The sequence below is a fragment of the Aquarana catesbeiana genome, linkage group LG02 (assembly GCF_042186555.1).
Source record: "Aquarana catesbeiana isolate 2022-GZ linkage group LG02, ASM4218655v1, whole genome shotgun sequence".
Taxonomy (NCBI): domain Eukaryota; kingdom Metazoa; phylum Chordata; class Amphibia; order Anura; family Ranidae; genus Aquarana; species Aquarana catesbeiana.
Window position 1 is genome coordinate 55,424,820 of NC_133325.1, and position 19,736 is coordinate 55,444,555.

The 19,736-nt window shown below is 43.3% G+C and overlaps 1 protein-coding gene across 1 annotated transcript in view; it reads left to right on the plus strand.

Moving 5' to 3' along the window:
• Positions 1 to 19,736, plus strand: part of LOC141126532 (piwi-like protein 1) — an 89,438-nt gene that overhangs the window by 40,560 nt on the left and 29,142 nt on the right. The window contains exons 12-15 of the mRNA XM_073612467.1: positions 131 to 203; positions 3,282 to 3,482; positions 12,464 to 12,567; positions 18,706 to 18,776. Of these exons, the coding sequence (XP_073468568.1) occupies positions 131 to 203; positions 3,282 to 3,482; positions 12,464 to 12,567; positions 18,706 to 18,776 (449 nt within the window). The remainder of the gene's footprint in view (positions 1 to 130; positions 204 to 3,281; positions 3,483 to 12,463; positions 12,568 to 18,705; positions 18,777 to 19,736) is intronic.

Here is a 19,736-nt window from a genome sequence, read left to right on the forward strand (position 1 = left end):
AGACAGGTCAAATAGCATGGTGAAGGTCTGTCCTTATCCTGCTCCTTCCAAAGCCTAAATAATTTCCCTTTTTACTGTACATACATGGTGATTTTTCTATCATAATGGATTTATATTTTATGTTTTTTAGGGTGGAAATAGAGGACAATGTAGGCGCTTATCTACAAGCGTTTCAGAGGGAAATTTCAGACCAAACGGAGATGGTAAGTACAGCCGGTGTAGCGATCTTCCCAGATTTGAAAAGTTAGTTCCAAAAAAATTTGGAGCCATGTAAAGAATAGGATTGTAAAGCTCCTATAAATGTGAAAGCGGAGACATGGATTGGGGTGTATAATGGATTAAATCGAGTTAAATAAAGCCTGAATACAGTCCTCAGTGATGTAACATCCGTGCCCCGTCCACCGATGTACAGGTGTTGTGTGCATCTCCCTAACAGCAGTCCCATTGTTGTCTATTGGGACACAGCAGTTGTGTCCCAATATGACATTCGTGTGGGTGCGGGTCCCAGAACCCACAGACCATTCAATGAAGGATGCCCAAAATGGTAGTTTCTGAAATTGGCCATGAAAAACTTAAAGTTAATCAACCTTTAATGGGTAAATCGACTTTCGTGGGGAAAAAAAATATACAATTGCAGCACAAGTCATATTGTAATTTTAACGTTATTAAGCTCTTCCCTCCAGCCGTACGGATATGTGACCTCTCGGCAGGTGGGCTTTAACCCCTTGCCTACCGGACACTTTCACCCCCTTCCTGCACAGGCCAATTTTCAGCTTTCAGCGCTCTCACACTTTGAATGACAATTGCGCTGTCATGCTACACTGTAACCATGTGAAATTTTTTATAATTTTCTTAATGCAAATAGAGCTTTTTTTCCAAAAAAAAAAAGACCGTAAATTAAAAAAAAAAAAAAAAAAAAAAAAATTTATTTACAAAATTTACTGACAAACTAATTTTTTTTCTCCTTCACTGATGTGCGCTGATGAGGCAGCACTGATAGGCTGCACTGATTGACATCACTAATGGGCACTGATTGCTGGCACTGGTGGCGCTTTATTGTAATCGGGGCACTGATGATCAGTGTGAGACGATGAGAGCCGATTATCGGCATTTCCGTGTTTAAATATAACCGGCTGTGATTGGACACAGCTGGTCACGTGGTTAAGGAGCCGTGGCTCTTTACAGAGATCGAGGTCGATCCGTGTCCTAGTAACGCGGTGTGGCTGCAATTCCCCCCCCCCCCCCCCGGCCATTTTGGTGCGCTGTCATTTGACGTCCACCCAGAACGAGAGCCGCACCGTCCCTCCGTCATTTGACGGTGGACGGGCGGCAAGCAGTTCACACAGAGAGGCCACATATACTATATTACCAAAAGTATTGGGACGCACATGAACTTTAATGGAATCCCAGTCTTAAGCTGTATATACAACTTTTTTGTTGGATTTTCTTTACATTTATCTTCAACTATGTTGTACAAGGGTCTGCCTGATTGCATACAAATTGAAAGTGTTCAGGTTTGACCTCATATTTGGTTTTGGTAAATCTAAAGGAAAAAAATCTGCCGACCAGTTGTATAGTGTGTATCCAGGTTTAGTTCGTAGGGTTCAATATATTGAGTTGGCTCACCCTTTGCAGCTATAACAGCTTCAACTCTTCTGGGAAGGCTGTCCACAAGGTTTAGGAGTGTGTCTATGGGAATGTTTGACCATTCTTCCAGAAGCACATTTCTGAGGTCAGGCACTGATGTTGGATGAGAAGGCCTGGCTCGCAGTCTCCGCTCTTATTCATCCCAAAGGTGTTCTATCGGGTTGAGATGTGCAGGCCAGTCAAGTTCCTCCACCCCAAACTCACTCATCCATGTCTTTATGGACCTTGCTTTGTACACTGGTCCAAATCATTTGGTAGAGGGAGGATTATGGTGAGGGGTGGTTTTTTCAGGGGTTGGGCTTGGCCCCTTAGTTCCAGTAAAGGGAACTCCTAAAGCGTCAGCATACCAAGACATTATGGACAATTTCATGCTCCCAACTTTGTGGGAACAGTTTGGGGATGGCCCCTTCCAGTTCCAACATGACTGCGCACCAGTGCACAAAGCAAGGTCCATAAAGGCATGGATGAGTGAGTTTCGGGCGGAGGAACTTGTCTGGCCTGCACAGAGTCCTGACCTCAACCCGATAGAACACCTTTGGAGTGAATTAGAGCGAAGACTGCGAGCCAGGCCTTCTCGTCCAACGGCAGTGCCTGACCTCACAAATGTGCTTCTGGAAGAATGGTCAAACATTCCCATAGACACACTCCTAAACCTTGTGGACAGCCTTCCCAGAAGAGGTGAAGCTGTTATAGCTGCAAAGGGTGGGCCAACCCAATATTGAACCCTACGGACTAAGACTGGGATGCCATTAAAGTTCATGTGCGTGTAAAGGCAGGCGTCACAATACTTTTAGTAATATAGTGTATGTGTGTCCTAAATGTAAACACAGCTGATCACAGATCACGATTAAAAGCCAATCGCAGTAGGCTCTTTATTATGTGACCGGATGTGTCCAATCACAGCTGATTACAATGTTGACAAGCTTGACGGATAACTGCATTCCTTTCCTTACGCACTGTCGCAGCGTGAGGAGAGGCAGGAACCAGTAAGTATGACGGGACATTTACACAGATCAAGGCACTGATCATCCACATCCTGATGATCAGTGCAGTCTCATCAGAGCCCATCAGTGAAGGAGAAAAATTACCGATTTGCAAATAACACGATATTTCATCACTAGGCCATTCGCAAGGACTCCTGGGATGCATGATGCTGCTATCTCAGGAGCCCTTGTGAATCGCCCAGTGACGTAATCGCCTAAGCAGGGAAATGCTGGAAGTGCGGGTGAAACCCTAAATTAAAGGTATTTGCATGCCAGAAAAGAAAATGACTATTTCCATTAGTAAAAGCATGATCAATGGGTATGCAAGTGACATCAAGTATAAAAAAAAAAATGGGTGGAACTCCGCTTTAATTTACGAAGGTGACCTGACTGGGATTTTTTCAGCCCTTGACATACTATGGCGGAGATTTACTGAAACTGGAGCACGCAGAATCTGGTGCAGCTGTGCATGGTAGCCAATCAGCTTCTAACTTCAGCTTTGATGATGAAACCTGGAAGCTGACTGGTTTCTGTGCAGAGTTGCACCAGATTTTGCACTCTCCAGCTTTAGTAAATAACCCCCAATGTGGTGTTCTGCTGCAGGTGCTCTGTTCTAGACTTCTGAAGCAGCTCTCCTTTATCTCCCTCTAGGTAGTGTGTATCCTGTCCAGTATAAACAAGATGAAGTATGATGCAATAAAGAAGTACCTGTGTCTGGACGTGCCCATACCTAGTCAGTGTGTGGTCTCCAGGACCCTGAGCAAACCACAGACTCTCATGTCTGTGTGTACCAAGATTGCCCTTCAGATGAATTGTAAACTTGGAGGGGAGCTTTGGAGCGTGGAGATACCGGCAAGTCGTTCCTACTGTATAATAGGAAAAGAATTTTTTTTTTTATTCATGAGCACGTTTACTTTAGAGCCTCATGCTTATGTCACTAGACATTTTACACCCCACCACTACCTTAGGAAGTGCTATGAACACTGTAACTGTAGGGACATGCCATGGCAACAGAGGTCAGCTTTGAAATGTTATATGCCCCCTCTAAGCATTATAGGCCTCATATTTCCCATTCACCATGATAACTCTTTTCACATGAGCGATCTGACCAGGTCCACCTAACCATGTATCCCTATCGACCAGCGGAGGTAAACAGTCTTTTTTTTTTTTTTTTTGTCCATTTACATCTGCCTACCTCAAATCCGGTCCACTAAAAAAAAAAAAAACTTGGATCTGTTTCCCTACATCTAGGCAGACTTGATCAGAGGGCATTCGAGTGTAAACGGACAGAGTCTGTTTACACCCAACTGTCCATAGACCAGAGCGGTCTGTGTCCATGTCCGCTGTGCATAAGTGAAGAGGACACCGACCTGTCATCTGCCTGCTTTGCTCAGGGGGCAGACCCCCTGCTGAGCAAAGCAGATTCCTCCCGCATGCAAAAGGGGCCTAAGTTTTCAGTAATGTCCTTCAAGTAGCAAAACAAAATTTTTATCTTTTGTAGTTCCTTTGGTAACTATCTTAACTTGTCAGCTTGGAAAAAGAAGACTTCCGTGTGTCTGTCTAGTTCAGACAATTGGGAATGCTGGTGTTTTTTGGGCAAGATGAATACAAGTCTCCTGGGTAGCTTTAGACAAGGGTGTATTCTACCTGACTCAACAAGGTCAGTTCAGTTCTCTTGATCAGTCGTCCAACATATAACATGGTATGCTTTTTTTTTACGCTATTTTTTTTTTTTTGGAAAAGTGGCTACCATTAATAACAATCATCATACCCCCTTCTTTTTACTTTTTGCTCTTGCTGGCAGCTTACATTTTAGCAGTCCTGTTGCTGATGAAGACATGAAGTGTGACATGGGCCTTAAGATAAAAACCCTTCTCTGCATGTATACATAAGTTGCATCCTTTTTATCCCTTGCAACGAAATGCTTGTTTTACAGAGCATTATATGGATCTAAACACTCTGTAGTCTTTTATTGTGTTACCCTCCATCTCTTAGTTGCCCACCTTACATGACAATGGGCAAAACAATCCATATTCAAAATATAGCCTTGCAAGTGACTTTGTACACGAAAAAAACTACCGTATATACTCGAGTATAAGTCGTTCCGAGTATAAGTCGAGGCCCCTAATTTACCACAAAAAACTGGGAAAAACGTATTTACCCGAGTATAAGACGAGTGTGAGAAATGCAGAGGGTAAACAATGCCTATCTGCAGCTGCATGCCTCCCTGTGTCCTGTGCAGCCTATCTGTACCCTGTGCATGTGTCCTGTACATGTGCATGTATCCTGTACATGCGTGTCCTGTACATGTGTGTCCCTGTGTGCATGTGTCCTGTACATGTCCTGTGTGCATCTGCAGCCTACCTGTGTTCTGTGGCGATCTCCATCCTCCCTGTGGCGATCTCCATCCTCAGATGGCGGCCGGCGTGTGATGATAGTGTTCCACGGCCATTCCACAGTTCAAAAGCCGCGCCTCCTCCTCGTCTGTGAAAGGCTGACCGCTGACTGCCTATCACGGACATTCTCTCATGGGATGAGAGAATGTCCGTGATAGGCTGAACAGCTGTCAGTGTACAGCCTATCAGATGAGCAGGAGGCGCAGCTTTTGAAAGCTGGAATAGCCGCCGAACACTATCATCACACGCCGGCCGCTGTCTGCCTGCATGACAAGCTGATCATGCAGACAGACGGCGGTGACTCGAGTATAAGTCGAAGGGGACACTTTCAGCCCAAAAAAAAGGGCTAAAAATTCGACTTATACTCGAGTATATACGGTATTCTTGCTTCACAATATTTTTAAATCCCCTTTTTATTTTTTATCGTACATCATGGGACACAGAGCATTAAGTAATGACTTAATGGGTTATGGGCCACCTTCAGGTGATAGACACTGCTATACCCAATACAGGAAGTTCAGTCCCTATATAACCCCTCCTCCTTCCAGGAGCGCATCAGTTTTTTTGCCAGTGTCTAAGGTGTTAGTCACGTGAAGATGTGCTCTGAGGAGCTCCAGGAGGGATCCATGCTGGATTTAATTTCCTTCATAGACCGGATCCATCCAAGCTACTGAGGCCACAGGATGGTACCTGGGCCTCGCATAGAAGAACCAGGTTTTGCCTGTAACGCTTTTTTGAGGGCTGGACCCCAGGTACCAGGACTTTTTTTGGTCTTGCTACATTACCTAAAGTTGCTCCTGAGGGGTGCTATACAGATCCAAAGGAGTGGAACCCCTATTATAGGAACCCGGTCTTTTGAAGGTTTACTCACGCAACCGGCCTTGATGGGTGAAGTTTGGATCTGTCTATTTCAGCAGTATCCTGCAGAAAGGATAAGGTAAGGGAAGTCCACCTATGCCTTTTTCTTCCATATATGTAAAACATTGTATGCCTTAAAAGATCTCCACTAGAGGGAGTAAATTACACATACCTTGGTATGTTGCTTCTCAGCAGCTCTTTGTCCGGCTACAACAGCGTGTGTGGTCCCAGCAGCCAGAGGGGGGTTCTTGGTTGAACAAATGGCGTTTCCTCTTTGAGGGAAATAAGTGGGGGTACAGCAGCAGTTCATAATGATATATTTTTATGTATAGATGGCCCCTACTAGAACATTATCTACTAAGGAGCCATACACCACTGCGGATAAAACTCCCCTCCCCTCCTGGTGAGGTCCGGTGGCGGCTTCCACAGTTATATATATCAGACTTGCCTTTTTATATAAAGCACCATCTGCAGAAGTTTGTTGTGCCCCAGCCTTGTATTACAAGGCAGCACGTTCTCTAGCAGGTGTGCAGCCATAGCTTGCAGGCTCTGACGGCCAGCGCCTCCTCTTCGGGTCTGCATTTACAGACCCGAATGCTGTCCGCACACGTGCGGACTAGTGTCCTTTTTGAGCAAGGAGGGGGGGTGTAAATTGGAAAGGGGCGTGGTCTAAGAAGTAGGCGGCGCCATGTGCAGGACGTAGCGTCCACGTGGAGCACACGGCGCATACACTGAAGGGCAGAAGACGCTGAGGATGCCAAATCGGGCTCTCACCTGAGGCTTTAAAGACAGACGCTCTCATTATCAGAAATCTCATGGAGGAGAAATCTATAACTGAAGAGAGGAAGTCTGACACACTAAGGGACACGAGTGCTGGGGCACGTAAGGGATGTATACAGGCATTTCCAGTACAGGAAATACAATTGTTTTTCTAAGACTATTGCTCAGCAAGTAGTATATTTTTCTTAAAGTGCCTCTGCTTTTGTGCCAACACTATGACTTCCAGAACTACCATGAAGGTACCAAAAATTCCACCCCTAGGCACTGGGAACTCCAGTCATGCCTCCACACTGTCATCCTCTCCGGAGATACCCTGGCTTGCCATAACTGATGAGTCATTGGAACCAATTGGTGGTGCTACTGCTTCTTACACTTCAGCCCCTGTATACGTGACTGAATATGCATTTTCCTCTGCCCTGCAGGGCCTAGAAGGAAGATTAGTGGCTTTAATATTATCCTCCATCCAAATGGATAGGATGCGTCCCAGATCCCCCACCTCAAACACTTTACCAAGGGAACAGTGGCCACAGAATGAGGTATTACCCTCAGGTGATCACAAGGAAAAACAAGCCGATTATTCCTTTGCGGAGGACCAACGGTTGATGAACCTTTTTCAGCCTCGCAATCTGAGAGATTGCTTGTACAAACTTACAGAGATGGTTCGTCCACTTTCATGCTACCCCTAACAGTCAGCTGAAAGTTCGGTTTCTTCCCTGGGTTCTTTAAAAACCCTTACAGCCTTTTTGTGCGTTTCCGGTCCATGCATTACTAGAAAAGCTTATTTATGCTGAATGGGATCACCCGGATAAGCATTTTCTCCCTCCAAAGAGATTCTCTATCCCATAGAGGAGAAATTCACCAAAGAATGGAAAGTACCAGCAGTTGATGCTGCGATTTCCAGTGTGAACAAAAGTTTAACTTGTAACTAGTATCCTGTCTGCTTGGAACAAAACGATCCAAGCTTTGGACTTGCCAATGCGTCTGTCCCCAACAGTGTCCCAAAGCCTCAATTGGTGGTTACTAACCTAGAAGCTGCTGAAAGGAAAATGCTTCAAAATAATTTATCTGGAAAGTAGTAACGACAGATGCCAGCCTTTTAGGCTGGGGAGCAGTACTAGAGAAGACGACTGTCAGGGGACAGTGGTCAAAAACCGAAAGAGCCTTGCCCATCAACATCCTAGAGATTTGGGCAGTGCGTCTGGCTCTGAAAGCCTGGATTTCCAGGTTAAGGGATTGTCCTGTCAGGATCCAATCCAACAATGCCACGGCTGTGGCCTATAACCATCACTAAGGGGGCACCAAGAGTTTCTCAGCGCAGAGAGAGGTGAACCCTATTCTAACTTGGGCAGAAAGGAATGTTCCGTGCCTATCGGCAGTCTTCATTCCAGGAGTAGAGAATTGGCAGGTGGACTACTTAAGTCGCTAACAGTTATTTCCAGGGGAATGATCTCTTCACCCCGACATTTTTCGGGCTATTTGCCAAAGATGGGGGACTCCGGACGTAGATCTTCTAGCATCCAGATTCAGCATGAAGTTGGTCAACTTGTGTCCAGGACAAGGGATCCACTCGCATGTGGAACAGATGCTTTGGTGACCCCGTGGGATCAGTTCTCACTGATCTATGCATTCCCCCTCGTTCAGTTGCTACCACGACGACTTTGCAGAATCAAGCTGGAAAGAAAGCTGGTAATTCTGGTAGCACCAGCATGGCCCAGAAGGTCATGGTATGCAGAAATCGTAAAGATGGCAGTGGTCCCTTCCACTAAGACCAGACCTACTCTCTCACAGGGGCCGATATTCCATCCTACTTTACGAACGCAAAATTTAATGGCCTGGCTATTGAAACCCACATTCTGAATAAACGTGGAAAAAAGGGGGGTGCTCAAGCGCTAATGTGAATAAATAACCAAAAAAACAAAAACTGAATTGCTAAGAGATAACCAAATAATATAGCTGCAATTAATTGATGTATGATAAGTGCTACAATAAAAGTGGATAATTGCGCTGATATTAACCTCTTATGTGCATACCTGAGTGTAATGATTCAGTGTGTAACAACAAGATTTCCTCACACATATAAATATACATACACTAATAGCATAAATAGTAAAATAAATGCCCGGGAGGAGGAGCCTGTGACACTGCTAGTACGGCTGTGTGGGAGCACTGACGGCGCACGGAAAGCCCGTGATACAGAGCTTAATGCAGCTGATCATTACTGCCCATACGCAATCTTCCAAAGCAGGGGATATGTGAGTACAGCTTATTATTCTTGATATTTATATATCTTGCTGAGATCATTGTGCAATGGGCCTATCTCTCTTTATTTCATATGGCATGTGAATGAGCGGAGAATAAGTGTAAATCTCACTGGGAGCGGAGAGGAGAAAAGTGACAGTGAACTTACTAATACTACCATCATTGAAGGCATAGGTTTTGGCACTTTTTATATGCTATCCAGGCATTTGCTATTGACTCCTTTTCATGTTCTAATGCACAGAATTGAATGCAATTGCCTATTAATTAGCACTCAACGAATTATGACATTTTGAATAATTGTTGCTTTTATTGTTCTTCACATATTATTTTACTTTGTTATTTATAATCTTTGATTATTGGTGCACAATAGATTGTTCATGCTAAAATAGTAGCACTGATTGCTAAACTACTAATTTTATGCACTTAATTTTTTGAAATTATAGGTTTATACACTTGGTTATATATTTGATATAGCACATAATTATTTAAGAAGGTCTTGGATTTCCGGATAATTGTGGTATTATATTTCACATTTTATTTTACTATTTATGCTATTAGTGTATGTATATTTATATGTGTAAGGAAATCTTGTTACACACTGAATCATTACACTCAGGTATGCACATAAGAGGTTAATATCAGCGCAATTATCCACTCACTTTTATTGTAGCACTGAATAAAGGTGGGCTTTCTGGGTCAGTTATCTCTACTTTGATAAATGCAAGGAAGCCAGCTTCCAGAGTCTGGAAGGCTTATGTTTCTTGGTGTGAATCCAAGGGTTGGCCTTGGAGATATATCATAGGCAGAATTCTTGCCTTTCTACAATTAGGCGTGGAGATAAAATTGGCCTTGAGTACTATTAAGGGCCAAGTCTCAGCCTTATCGATCTTATTTCAAAGACCGCTTGCTACACATTCTTTAGTCCGGGGTTTCATGCAAGGGGTGATGCGGATTAATCTGCCAGTTAAATCACCTTTGAGCCCTTGGGACTTGAACTTAGTTTTGTCAGTGTTACAAAAACAGCCATTTGAACTGATACAGCATAATCCCTTTGTCCTTTTGACAAGGAAACTGGTATTTCTGGTTGCTATATCCTCAGCAAGGAGGGTTTCGGAATTGGCTGCTCTTTCTTGTAAAGAGCCATATTTGATTATTCATGGGGACAGAGTAGTGTTACACCCTCGTCCAGATTTATTGCCAAAGGTGGTCTCAGGTTTTCACCTGAACCAAGATATTGTCCTGCCATCGTTTTTTTCCAAAACCCATGTTCCAGGGAAGCAAAGTCATTACATTGTCTTGATGTGGTGAGAGCAGTGAAAATCTATTTAAAGAAAACTGCTCAGATTTGTAAGACTGATGTCTTATTTATTCTGCCAGAGGGTCCTAAGAAGGGACAGGCAGCGTCGAAAGTGGATTCGGCAAGTTTATAATTCAAACTTATGATTTAAGGGGAAAGATTCCCCCTTTTCAAGTTAAGATGCACTCTACCAGGGCGGTTAGTGCTTCTTGGGCAGTGCATCACCAGCCCTCCATGGCTCAGATCTGCAAGGCCGCAACTTGGTCTTCGGTACATACATTCACAAAATTTTATCAGGTGGATGTAAGGAGGTATAAGGATATCGCCTTCGGGCACAGTGTGCTGCAGGCAGCAGTATAAGTCCTCAAGTCTGTGGGTACCCTACGGGTTGTGTCTCCCTCCCCTCAAGTAGCATTGCTATGGGACGTCCCATTAAGTAATTACTTAAGGCTCTGTGTCCCATGATGTACGATAAAGGAAATAGGATTTTTACAACCGCTTCCCTGTAAAATACTTTTCTTGGGGTACATCATGGGACACAGAGGTCCATCTCCTCTTTTGGGATTTAAGTATATTGCTTTGCTACAAAAACTGATGTGCTCCTGGAAGGAGGGGTTATATAGTGGAGTGAACTTTCTGTATTCGGTATACCAGTGTTCATCACCTGAAGGTGGCCCATAACCCATTAAGTAATTACTTAAGGCTCTGTGTGCCATGATGTACTCCAAGAAAAGGATTTTACAGGTAAGCTGTTATATAAAAATCCTATTTTTAAGCAGCCTATACTTGCTTTTAAAGCTACTAGTGAGCCAATTAAACAGTATTCCCAGTTAAAGGATTTTTTTTAATGTACGCTATATTACCAAAAGTATTTGGGCGCCTGCCTTTACATGCACATGAAATTTAATGGCATCCCAGTCTTGGTCCATAGGGCTCAATTTTGAGTTGCCCAACCCTTTGCAGCTATAACAGCTTCAACTCTTCTGGGAAGGCTATCCACAAGGTTGAGGAGGGTGTCTATGGGAAAGTTTGACTCTGTGCAGGCCAGTCAAGTTCCTCCACCCCAAACTCGCTCATCCATATCTTTATGGATCTTGCTTTGTGCACTGGTGTGCAGTCATGTTGGAACAAGAAGGGGTCATCCCCAAACTGTTCCCACAAGTTTGGGAGCATGAAATTGTTCAAAATGTCTTGGTGTGCCAACACCTTAAGAGTTCCCTTCACTGGAACGAAGGGGCCAAGCCCAACCCCTGAAAAACAACCCCACACCATAATCCCCCCCTCCACCAAATGATTTGGACCTGTGCACAAAGTAAGGTCCATAAAGACATGGATGAGTGAGTTTCGGGTGGAGGAACTTGACTGGCCTGCACAAAGTCCTGACCTCAACCCGATAGAACACCTTTGATATTCCCATAAACACACTCTTAAACCTTGTGGACAGCCTTCCCAGAAGAGTTGAAGCTGTTATAGCTGCAAAGGGTGGGCCAACTAAATATTGAACCCTACGGACTAAGACGCCATTAAAGTTCGTGTGTGTGTGTGTGTGTGTGTGTGTAAAGGCAGGTGTCCTAATACTTTTGGTCATATTGTGAATATCTCTCTCTCTTATGATTTCCTTAGTGCAAAATCCTGAGGTGTAACTGTGCAATGTTAATGTGCTCATATCTGATACGTGAGCGATGGTAAACACATGGAGGACAAAGGATCATCAACTGTTGATGATGATGGGCTCAAATTGTACCACGCAGAATCGCATGTGATTTGCACAAGAATGCAGTGCAAATCGCATGCAATGCGACACATCGCATAGCTTTATGGGCTGATGATGCACTGCATTCTGTAGACCTGAATTGTAGGAAATGGGATCAGCCCTGCCTAGTTGTCTTTTACTAAGATACAGAATTCCTTCCTGTCTCTTTACCATCGCTACAATATAGAGATTTTATTTTGTTCTATAGTCTGATGGGAACTAGGTGGACTGATTAGACTCCTTGTGATAACACTGATTAGCAATTATTTATTTGCAACTATTGAACAAATATTACAAAATGCTTTCAATGGTGTATTTACCAGACCAGAAAGGAGCAAATAAGAATGGGATTTACATACAATCTGTGGAGATTTCCACTTGTGACCTCATCTGAAGACTCTAGTTGTCTGGCTGTCATTTCAACTCTCTCTTGCTTCAGTACTTTATCACTGACTAATGGTTGGAATGCTTTGTGATTACTCTCTTGCAGGTGGAACGCATGATGGTCATTGGGATTGATATCTACCATGACACTGTGGCAGGAAAACGATCAATTGCTGGTTTTGTCGCCAGCATGAATAAAGGAATGACTCGGTAAGATGATGGCAGTGTCATGGAACTTTCCAGCTCCAAAGGAGTAGAAAGCACACCTTTTTTATGCAAGATGGTACTGCATAAAAAGAAGAGGGTAGGACAATGAAGATGTCATGTAAAGTGCATAAATTCACACTTTATCATTTGTACAAGTTATTATGGCTGTGTTTTAGAGTTAAGTATCTCTTAACTTCACTTGCTGGGAGGTAAGGGGGAGAGAAGCTACAAGACTGGAGGTTAAATCCCTTGCATTATCTCGGTCTATAGCTTGTTCTTTGTATAACTATGGCTGGTGTTCCTGGCTGCCTTGCAGTCTAAACTTTTAACATTGCCTTGGTTAAAATATGACGGGCCTAAAATATGGAAGGCAACTCAGTAAACATAAAGTGGAACCTTTGATCCAAACTTTTTTTGTTTCCTTTCTGCTACATTTTTCACTTGAATTAAAAAGGTTTCATAAATCAACAATTATTTGGTATGGTCAGGTTGGATTTTGGAAATCCTGGAGGTCTCTCCAGTTGGCCAAGGAGCATGGGTTTTTCCCAGTTATAGTAGAAGTATAGTGATGTTTTATCTTATACTGCCCTGCAGTTGGCAGTGGCTACCTATCTGAGTTCCAGTTGGCACAGGATTCCACTATCAGGTCGGTAGTGTTGTTCTGAGAATTTCTGGTGGTGGCATCAGGCCCAGAACTGCAGCAGTGGTTTGTTCCCTTCTCTGAAAACTGTTAGTACCTGGCAGGCTGCTGCTTTCTTTCTTTGACAGTTTACACTTTCACAGTTTTTTCCCTCACTGGCCAAGACCCAGGTTGGTGCATGCAGAGCTGATTTTGAACAATGTGGATACCACCCCACTTAAAGAAATAGCAAATGAACTTTACAGACGTGTTGGATATAACTCAGACTAATGAAGACTAATGAAGACTAGTGAAGTGGTACAGCTGATAAAATACAGTTTCAACATCCAAAGCCACGTGTCCGGTTTAAAAGTGGTTAGTTGAACTTGAATCTACAATCTGCCTCGATCTTCTCATGTCTCAATAACATTGAACAGACCTTCTTTCAGCTATTCTAGAACTGTTAACACGGGGGGTTGTTGTTCCCGTTTCCCCAACAAAATGTGTGGGTTGTGTTTTTGTTTTGTTTTTCTTTGCTTTTTATAAATATAAACCTGTTATTTCTGGATCCAGAACAGGCATCCCATCTTGAACCTTAAGGACCTCAACACATTTGCATGTCCCTAATCTTTTCAGATAGAATCTATTCAGTCAGGTGCCAATAACCCTTGATGAAGGAAGGCAGTAACTACCAATATAAAGGATTCATATTTACAAATTCACACCTTTTCTAGATCTACTTTTTTCACTTTGTTGTGGGTGACAATCGCTGTCAGTTTGCGGCTTTTGCCTTTTTGGCCTTGTCTGGGCCCCAAGAGTGTTCACAAAGGTCCTCTTACCAGTTCTGGGCTTTTTTCACCTCCGAGTTATTCTAGTCATCGGATATCTGAACAATCTGCTGCAAGAGCAGACCGCCTTGATTTTAGACTCCCATTTGGCAATCACACTGCACTGCCTTTGAGAATTTCAGATGGATCCTGAACATTATGAAGTAATTTCTAAATAGCATTGCTTGCAATATTTGGACCTTCTCCTGAACTTGTCCCATACGAAGTTGATGAAACTGCAGAATCGGATTAAGGATATCCTATCTTCCTATCCTATATATATCCTATCATCCTATCCTATCTTCCTATCTTATCCTATCTTATCCTATCTTCCTATCTTATCCTATCTTATCCTATCTTCCTATCTTATCCTATCTTATCCTATCTTCCTATCCTATCCTATCTTCCTATCCTATCCTATCCTATCTTCCTATCCTATCCTATCCTATCCTATCTTCCTATCCTATCCTATCCTATCTTCCTATCCTATCCTATCCTATCTTCCTATCCTATCCTATCTTCCTATCCTATCCTATCTTCCTATCCTATCCTATCTTCCTATCCTATCCTATCTTCCTATCCTATCCTATCCTATCTTCCTATCCTATCCTATCTTCCTATCCTATCCTATCTTCCTATCCTATCCTATCTTCCTATCCTATCCTATCTTCCTATCTTCCTATCCTATCTTCCTATCCTATCTTCCTATCCTATCTTCCTATCTTCCTATCTTCCCATCTTCCCATCTTCCTATCTTCCTATCATCTTCCTATCATCTTCCTATCATCTTCCTATCATCTTCCTATCATCTTCCTATCATCTTCCTATCATCTTCCTATCATCTTCCTATCCTCTTCCTATCCTCTTCCTATCCTCTTCCTATCATCTTCCTATCATCTTCCTATCCTCTTCCTATCCTCTTCCTATCCTATCTTCTATTAGGGCAGTGAGTGCTTCTTGGACTTGGATCTGTAGGGTTGTGACCTGGCCTTCTGTATATACCTTTTTCTAAGCTCTAAAAGTTCAGTGTGTCTGCAGATACTAGTTTGGGTCACAAGGTTCTGCAAGCAGCTGTTTAATGCCTTTTTGGTTCCCTGTTTGTTTTGTGTTTTTATTTTTTATTCTATTGAACTGGTTCACCTTTGTTTTGTTGTGCCCACCCCTCAGTTTGGTTTTGGGTGTTCCTAGGTTTCTTATTATCAAGCTGTGCCCTTCAGTGGGCGACAGAAAATGGCATTTTTGTACTCCTCATGAAATCCTTTCTTGAGTCTATTGAAGGACATTCCTCCGCTCCCCTTTATATGCAATTGTTTTCTCTGTAAACTGCTTGCTACAAATGAGCAGAGGTGGGGAGGAGTTGTAGCCTCTAGAGGGCTGCCCTTCAGTTTTCTACGAGTTCATTTGTCCTATAGGTAACAGTAAATCCTTGGTTGCTTATTATCAAGGTATGCCCTCCTTGGATTTGAGAACAGGATTTAATGGTTAATGGTGATTGCAAAAGTCCTATTTATTTATCATCCTTTGAAGGACAAAAGAGTTCCTAAACTGTGAGGATATACTACCTCCAACAGAAAAAATGATACTGGGGAAAAAGGCCATTGGTTGCAATGCAGACTTGTACTTCACTGCCTTCTATAGTCTTGAGCCAAGACAGTCTTGTCCCTGGACTGATCCGTTTATTTGGTTGAATGCCAACTTGTACCTGGCTTAATGGCTCAGGTAGCAGATTATAGAATTGAGTAAATTCTCCTTGTATTGTGGCAAATCCTCCCAAATATTGCCAGGCTGGGAGGAGCTAAGGGCGCCCTGTTGTTGTGGGGGACATCATTGTAGTCTCCTTTTCTGATCTCCATCCTGGAACTGCAAGTGATTTGGTAGCCTTTGGACTATTGGACCATCCTGTTTGAAGGGTTATCCAGTCTGGATTTGGTCAGGCAACAACACCGCCATGAAATCCATCAAGCAGTAATCAGAAGTCTCTCCGAGCTGAAACTTGTAGTTCGGATCCTATCTTGCATTGAATATGAAATTGCTGCTTTTCATCCCGGTGTAGATAATTGGCAGGTGCACTTCTGAGTGGGTAATGCCTGAGCTCGGGGGTGGACCCTACATCCTGAGGCATTGTAGCAAATATTTCATGGGTAGGGGTAATGACATGCGGACTTATTGGATGCCAAGTTCACCAAAATACTCAACAGGTTGGTTTCCAGGTACAGGGATCCTCTAACACAGTGGTTCTCAACACCTGGACCCACTAACAGGCCAGATTTACCTTGGAGATGCAGACTAGAATACTGCATACGCTGAGCTGCAAATGATCTCGCCTGTGATGTATTTCAGTTATCCCAAGGACAGGGGTTGAGGACCACTGCTCTAACAGAAGCAGTGGAAGATCTGTGACTCTGTGAGATCAGTGCACCCTCATCTATGACTTTTCTCTGAACCTTCTTCCTAGTTTTTCACAGGATCAAGATGGAGAACATTCCAGTGTTCCTCATTGCTTGAGACTGGCCCAGATGGATGTCATACTTTGTCCTGGTAGGACTCCTAACGGACTCTCCCTGGGCTGTCAGATCGCTGGGGGTCTTCTGTTCTAAGGACCGTTTTGCCATCTTACTTCGTGATTACTGACTTCAACGACTTGGCTGTTGAAGCCTTGATTTTTTTTTTTTTCGAGTCTCTGGGACATCTTTGAACAGCTTGGAAGAAGAATTCCCAAAAGTTCTATGTTTGCACATGGCAGGCATAACTCGCTTGGTGCGTGTTTTGGCGATTCCACCTAAGGTGTGTTCTGTAGAACGTATTCTCTCGTTGCTGCAGATGATTCTGGATCAGTGTTTGGCTCTCGGCACATTCCCCTGGGATTTCTCTCTGTGCTTCCAGAATCCCTGTGGGAACCCAATACAGACATTCTGCTCTCTCTTCCACAAGATGGAGTTTCTTGTAGTCTTCACCTTTACGAGATGAATGTCTAAAAAAAAAAAAATAGTGGCTATATTCTGCAAGGAGATCAGGTTATGTTGAGGCCCAGGACTTCCTTGACTTCAGAACTTTCACCATGACATTGGTCAATCCCTTTTGTTTGGCTCCAGTTCACATAATGGATTTTTTTTTTTTCCGTTGTCTGGTACGACACCAGACAATAGAGAAGAAATACCATTCCAATAAGGAGAAATCAGTTTTCTGGAAAAAGCAGTGGCTGAGAGATTATCACAGTCCGCACCACGCATGATAATCTGTCTATCACTGATTTTTCAGAAAGACCGATTTCTCCTTATTCCAGATAAACTGGATAAGGGCACTTTAGCTCATTCCACCACCTCTGGTGTCTAAGGCAGAGTCATCAAACTTATGGGCTTTTAGTATCGGGTTTTAACCTTCCCTGTTAAAGTTGCACTTTACTAAATCTTTAAGTGTTTCTTGTTTTTGGTGTCGTGCAACTTTGCCCAGTTTTCAAGGCAACCATCTGATTGAATGATTTTCTCTTTTTTGGTTCTATCAGGTGAATATTCAGACCTTATTTCATGCCAGCTTTGGGCATTGGCTCTTTCAGGCAGTTCTTGAGCTGCAGGCAGACCCTAGCTTTCTGTGGTGTTGGTGTGGTGTTTTTCCCTTGAGCCTGATTGCCTTTGTTGCTATGTTGCCCAACCCCTCTGTTAGAATTGTTTGGCTGCTGTGACATCCAAAAGCAGTCAAAATATTATCTCCCTCAATGAATGATAAAGCAAATATATTTTTTTTTTTTCTTGGTGTCCATTGGGTGACCATTGAATGTCCATTGAGTCCCTCCTCTGTATTTATATTTTCATGTTCTTGGTACTACTTTGTTAGAAAACTGAGGCATTATTATTGTAGGCAGGGTCATACTGTGCTAGGCATCTTTTTTTTTTTTTTTTTTGCCAGTGTCCATTTCTCCATAACGTGACAAAATAACCTGAGAGTATGAGAATTCAAAACATTCCTGTGTCCCTCAATGGACTCAATGATGATGATTTTTTTTTTTTATGTACAATGATAAGGTAAGGGGTGAGTATCCTTTATAAGATTTTGTATCGATTCAATCCTCATTATGGTAATTTGCTTTCTATTCCTGTTTAGTCAACAGGACAGTAAGTAATAGGAACTTAACCAGCAGTACAAAAATTCATCCAAAAAAAAAAACGAAAATCTCTAAAATACACCAAACCTATCACTGTAAGAATACCATCTTCTACCCCTTAACCCTCCCTTCTTTACAGCTGCAGATGCCATGCCTGCCAAATGACTGTCTTCTCACCAAAATACTCCCATCAGTCAGCATTTGCTACCACATGTCCGCATTTAACAAAGCTTTATTGTGCTGAACAGCTCATACTCCCCAACAGACTCTGCTCCTTGCCTGATGCAATCTGCCCAACTTCAGGACTCCATTGTAGAGGACCATGACCCTTCCCAACTGTATACAACATTTTTATTAAAAATTTGACGCTTCCAAAATACATTAAATCTTCATCACAGCAGCTCCCTCCTTTACCCTCCTGCTATGCAGCGTTATTTACTACAAATACAGGTGAATGTTAAGCCTGCCACTTCATCTACATAATGCTGAATGTGAACAGTGTTTAATCTTGCTTGTAGCTTTCAATATTTCTAATAAGCTAGCTTTTCATTTTAATCTGTTTTTAATACAAGTTTTGATGCTCTGTTTCATCCTAGTTGGTTTTCTCGATGTGTGGTCCAGGATAAAAAGCAAGAGATTGTTGATGGTCTTAAGGTCTGCATGCAAGGTAAGATAATCAAATAGATTGACTGAAAACCATAACATGGGTTGGCAATCCCCCAGCACTCATGCCAAGGCAGGCACATAATGTCTTTTTCAGTGGCATGCTGTTGTACCTCCTGCACTGAGGACACTTCTGTTTTCTGGTGGCAAATCTGGCTGGTCCTCACCATGGCAACCAGGATGTAGCTGACTAGCCAAGGAAATGCAAAAACCAGAGTGATAGAGGTGTTATCATTGTAGGGGGGAGCCCAGTAATGAGCCAGTGGGGACACGCATGTGTTGGTGGTTTCTTAAATGTATCCAGCCTGAGCTAGACTGGGTTTCGGGCTGATCTGACCTCTAAAGGGGCAGGAATTGGGGCTGATCTGCCGTTCATAAATTTGAGGCCTAAATATAAACCTGATCTGAGTGTGTACCGGGTAATATAAACGTGAGTTTAACTTGCCAATATAAGTACTATTTGTGTGTGTTCCCCCCCATGTCCCCTTTTTAAGCAGCCTTTACTTGCTTTTAAAGCTACTAGTGAGACAATATATGTACACTATATTACCAAAATAATTGCGTCGCCTGCAGGGGCGTAACTAGAAATAGCAGGGCCCCATAGCAAAATGTTGTATGGGGCCCCCCTGCAAACAGCCCCCCCCCCCCCCCCCACAGCTGCCCTAGTGTCAATGCAGCATGACCTGTGCCCCATACAGCCTGGTCTGCCTGTGCCCCATGCAGCCCCACCTATGCAGAGGAAGAGGCAAGCCACCCGGATCAGCAGAGAGCGGGATTGCGCGCTGTAATAGCTTTCATTTGAATTTCCTATCTTCCCAGGGCTCATCGTCACATAGCCCCACCTCTTGGCCCGACGCCTTTGATGACGTCACATGTCCCGCATTGGATTGGCGTTCTGTCTATCAAAAGCACTGGGCCAAAAGGTGGAGCTATGTGACGTGAGCCCCGGGAACACTGGAAGTTC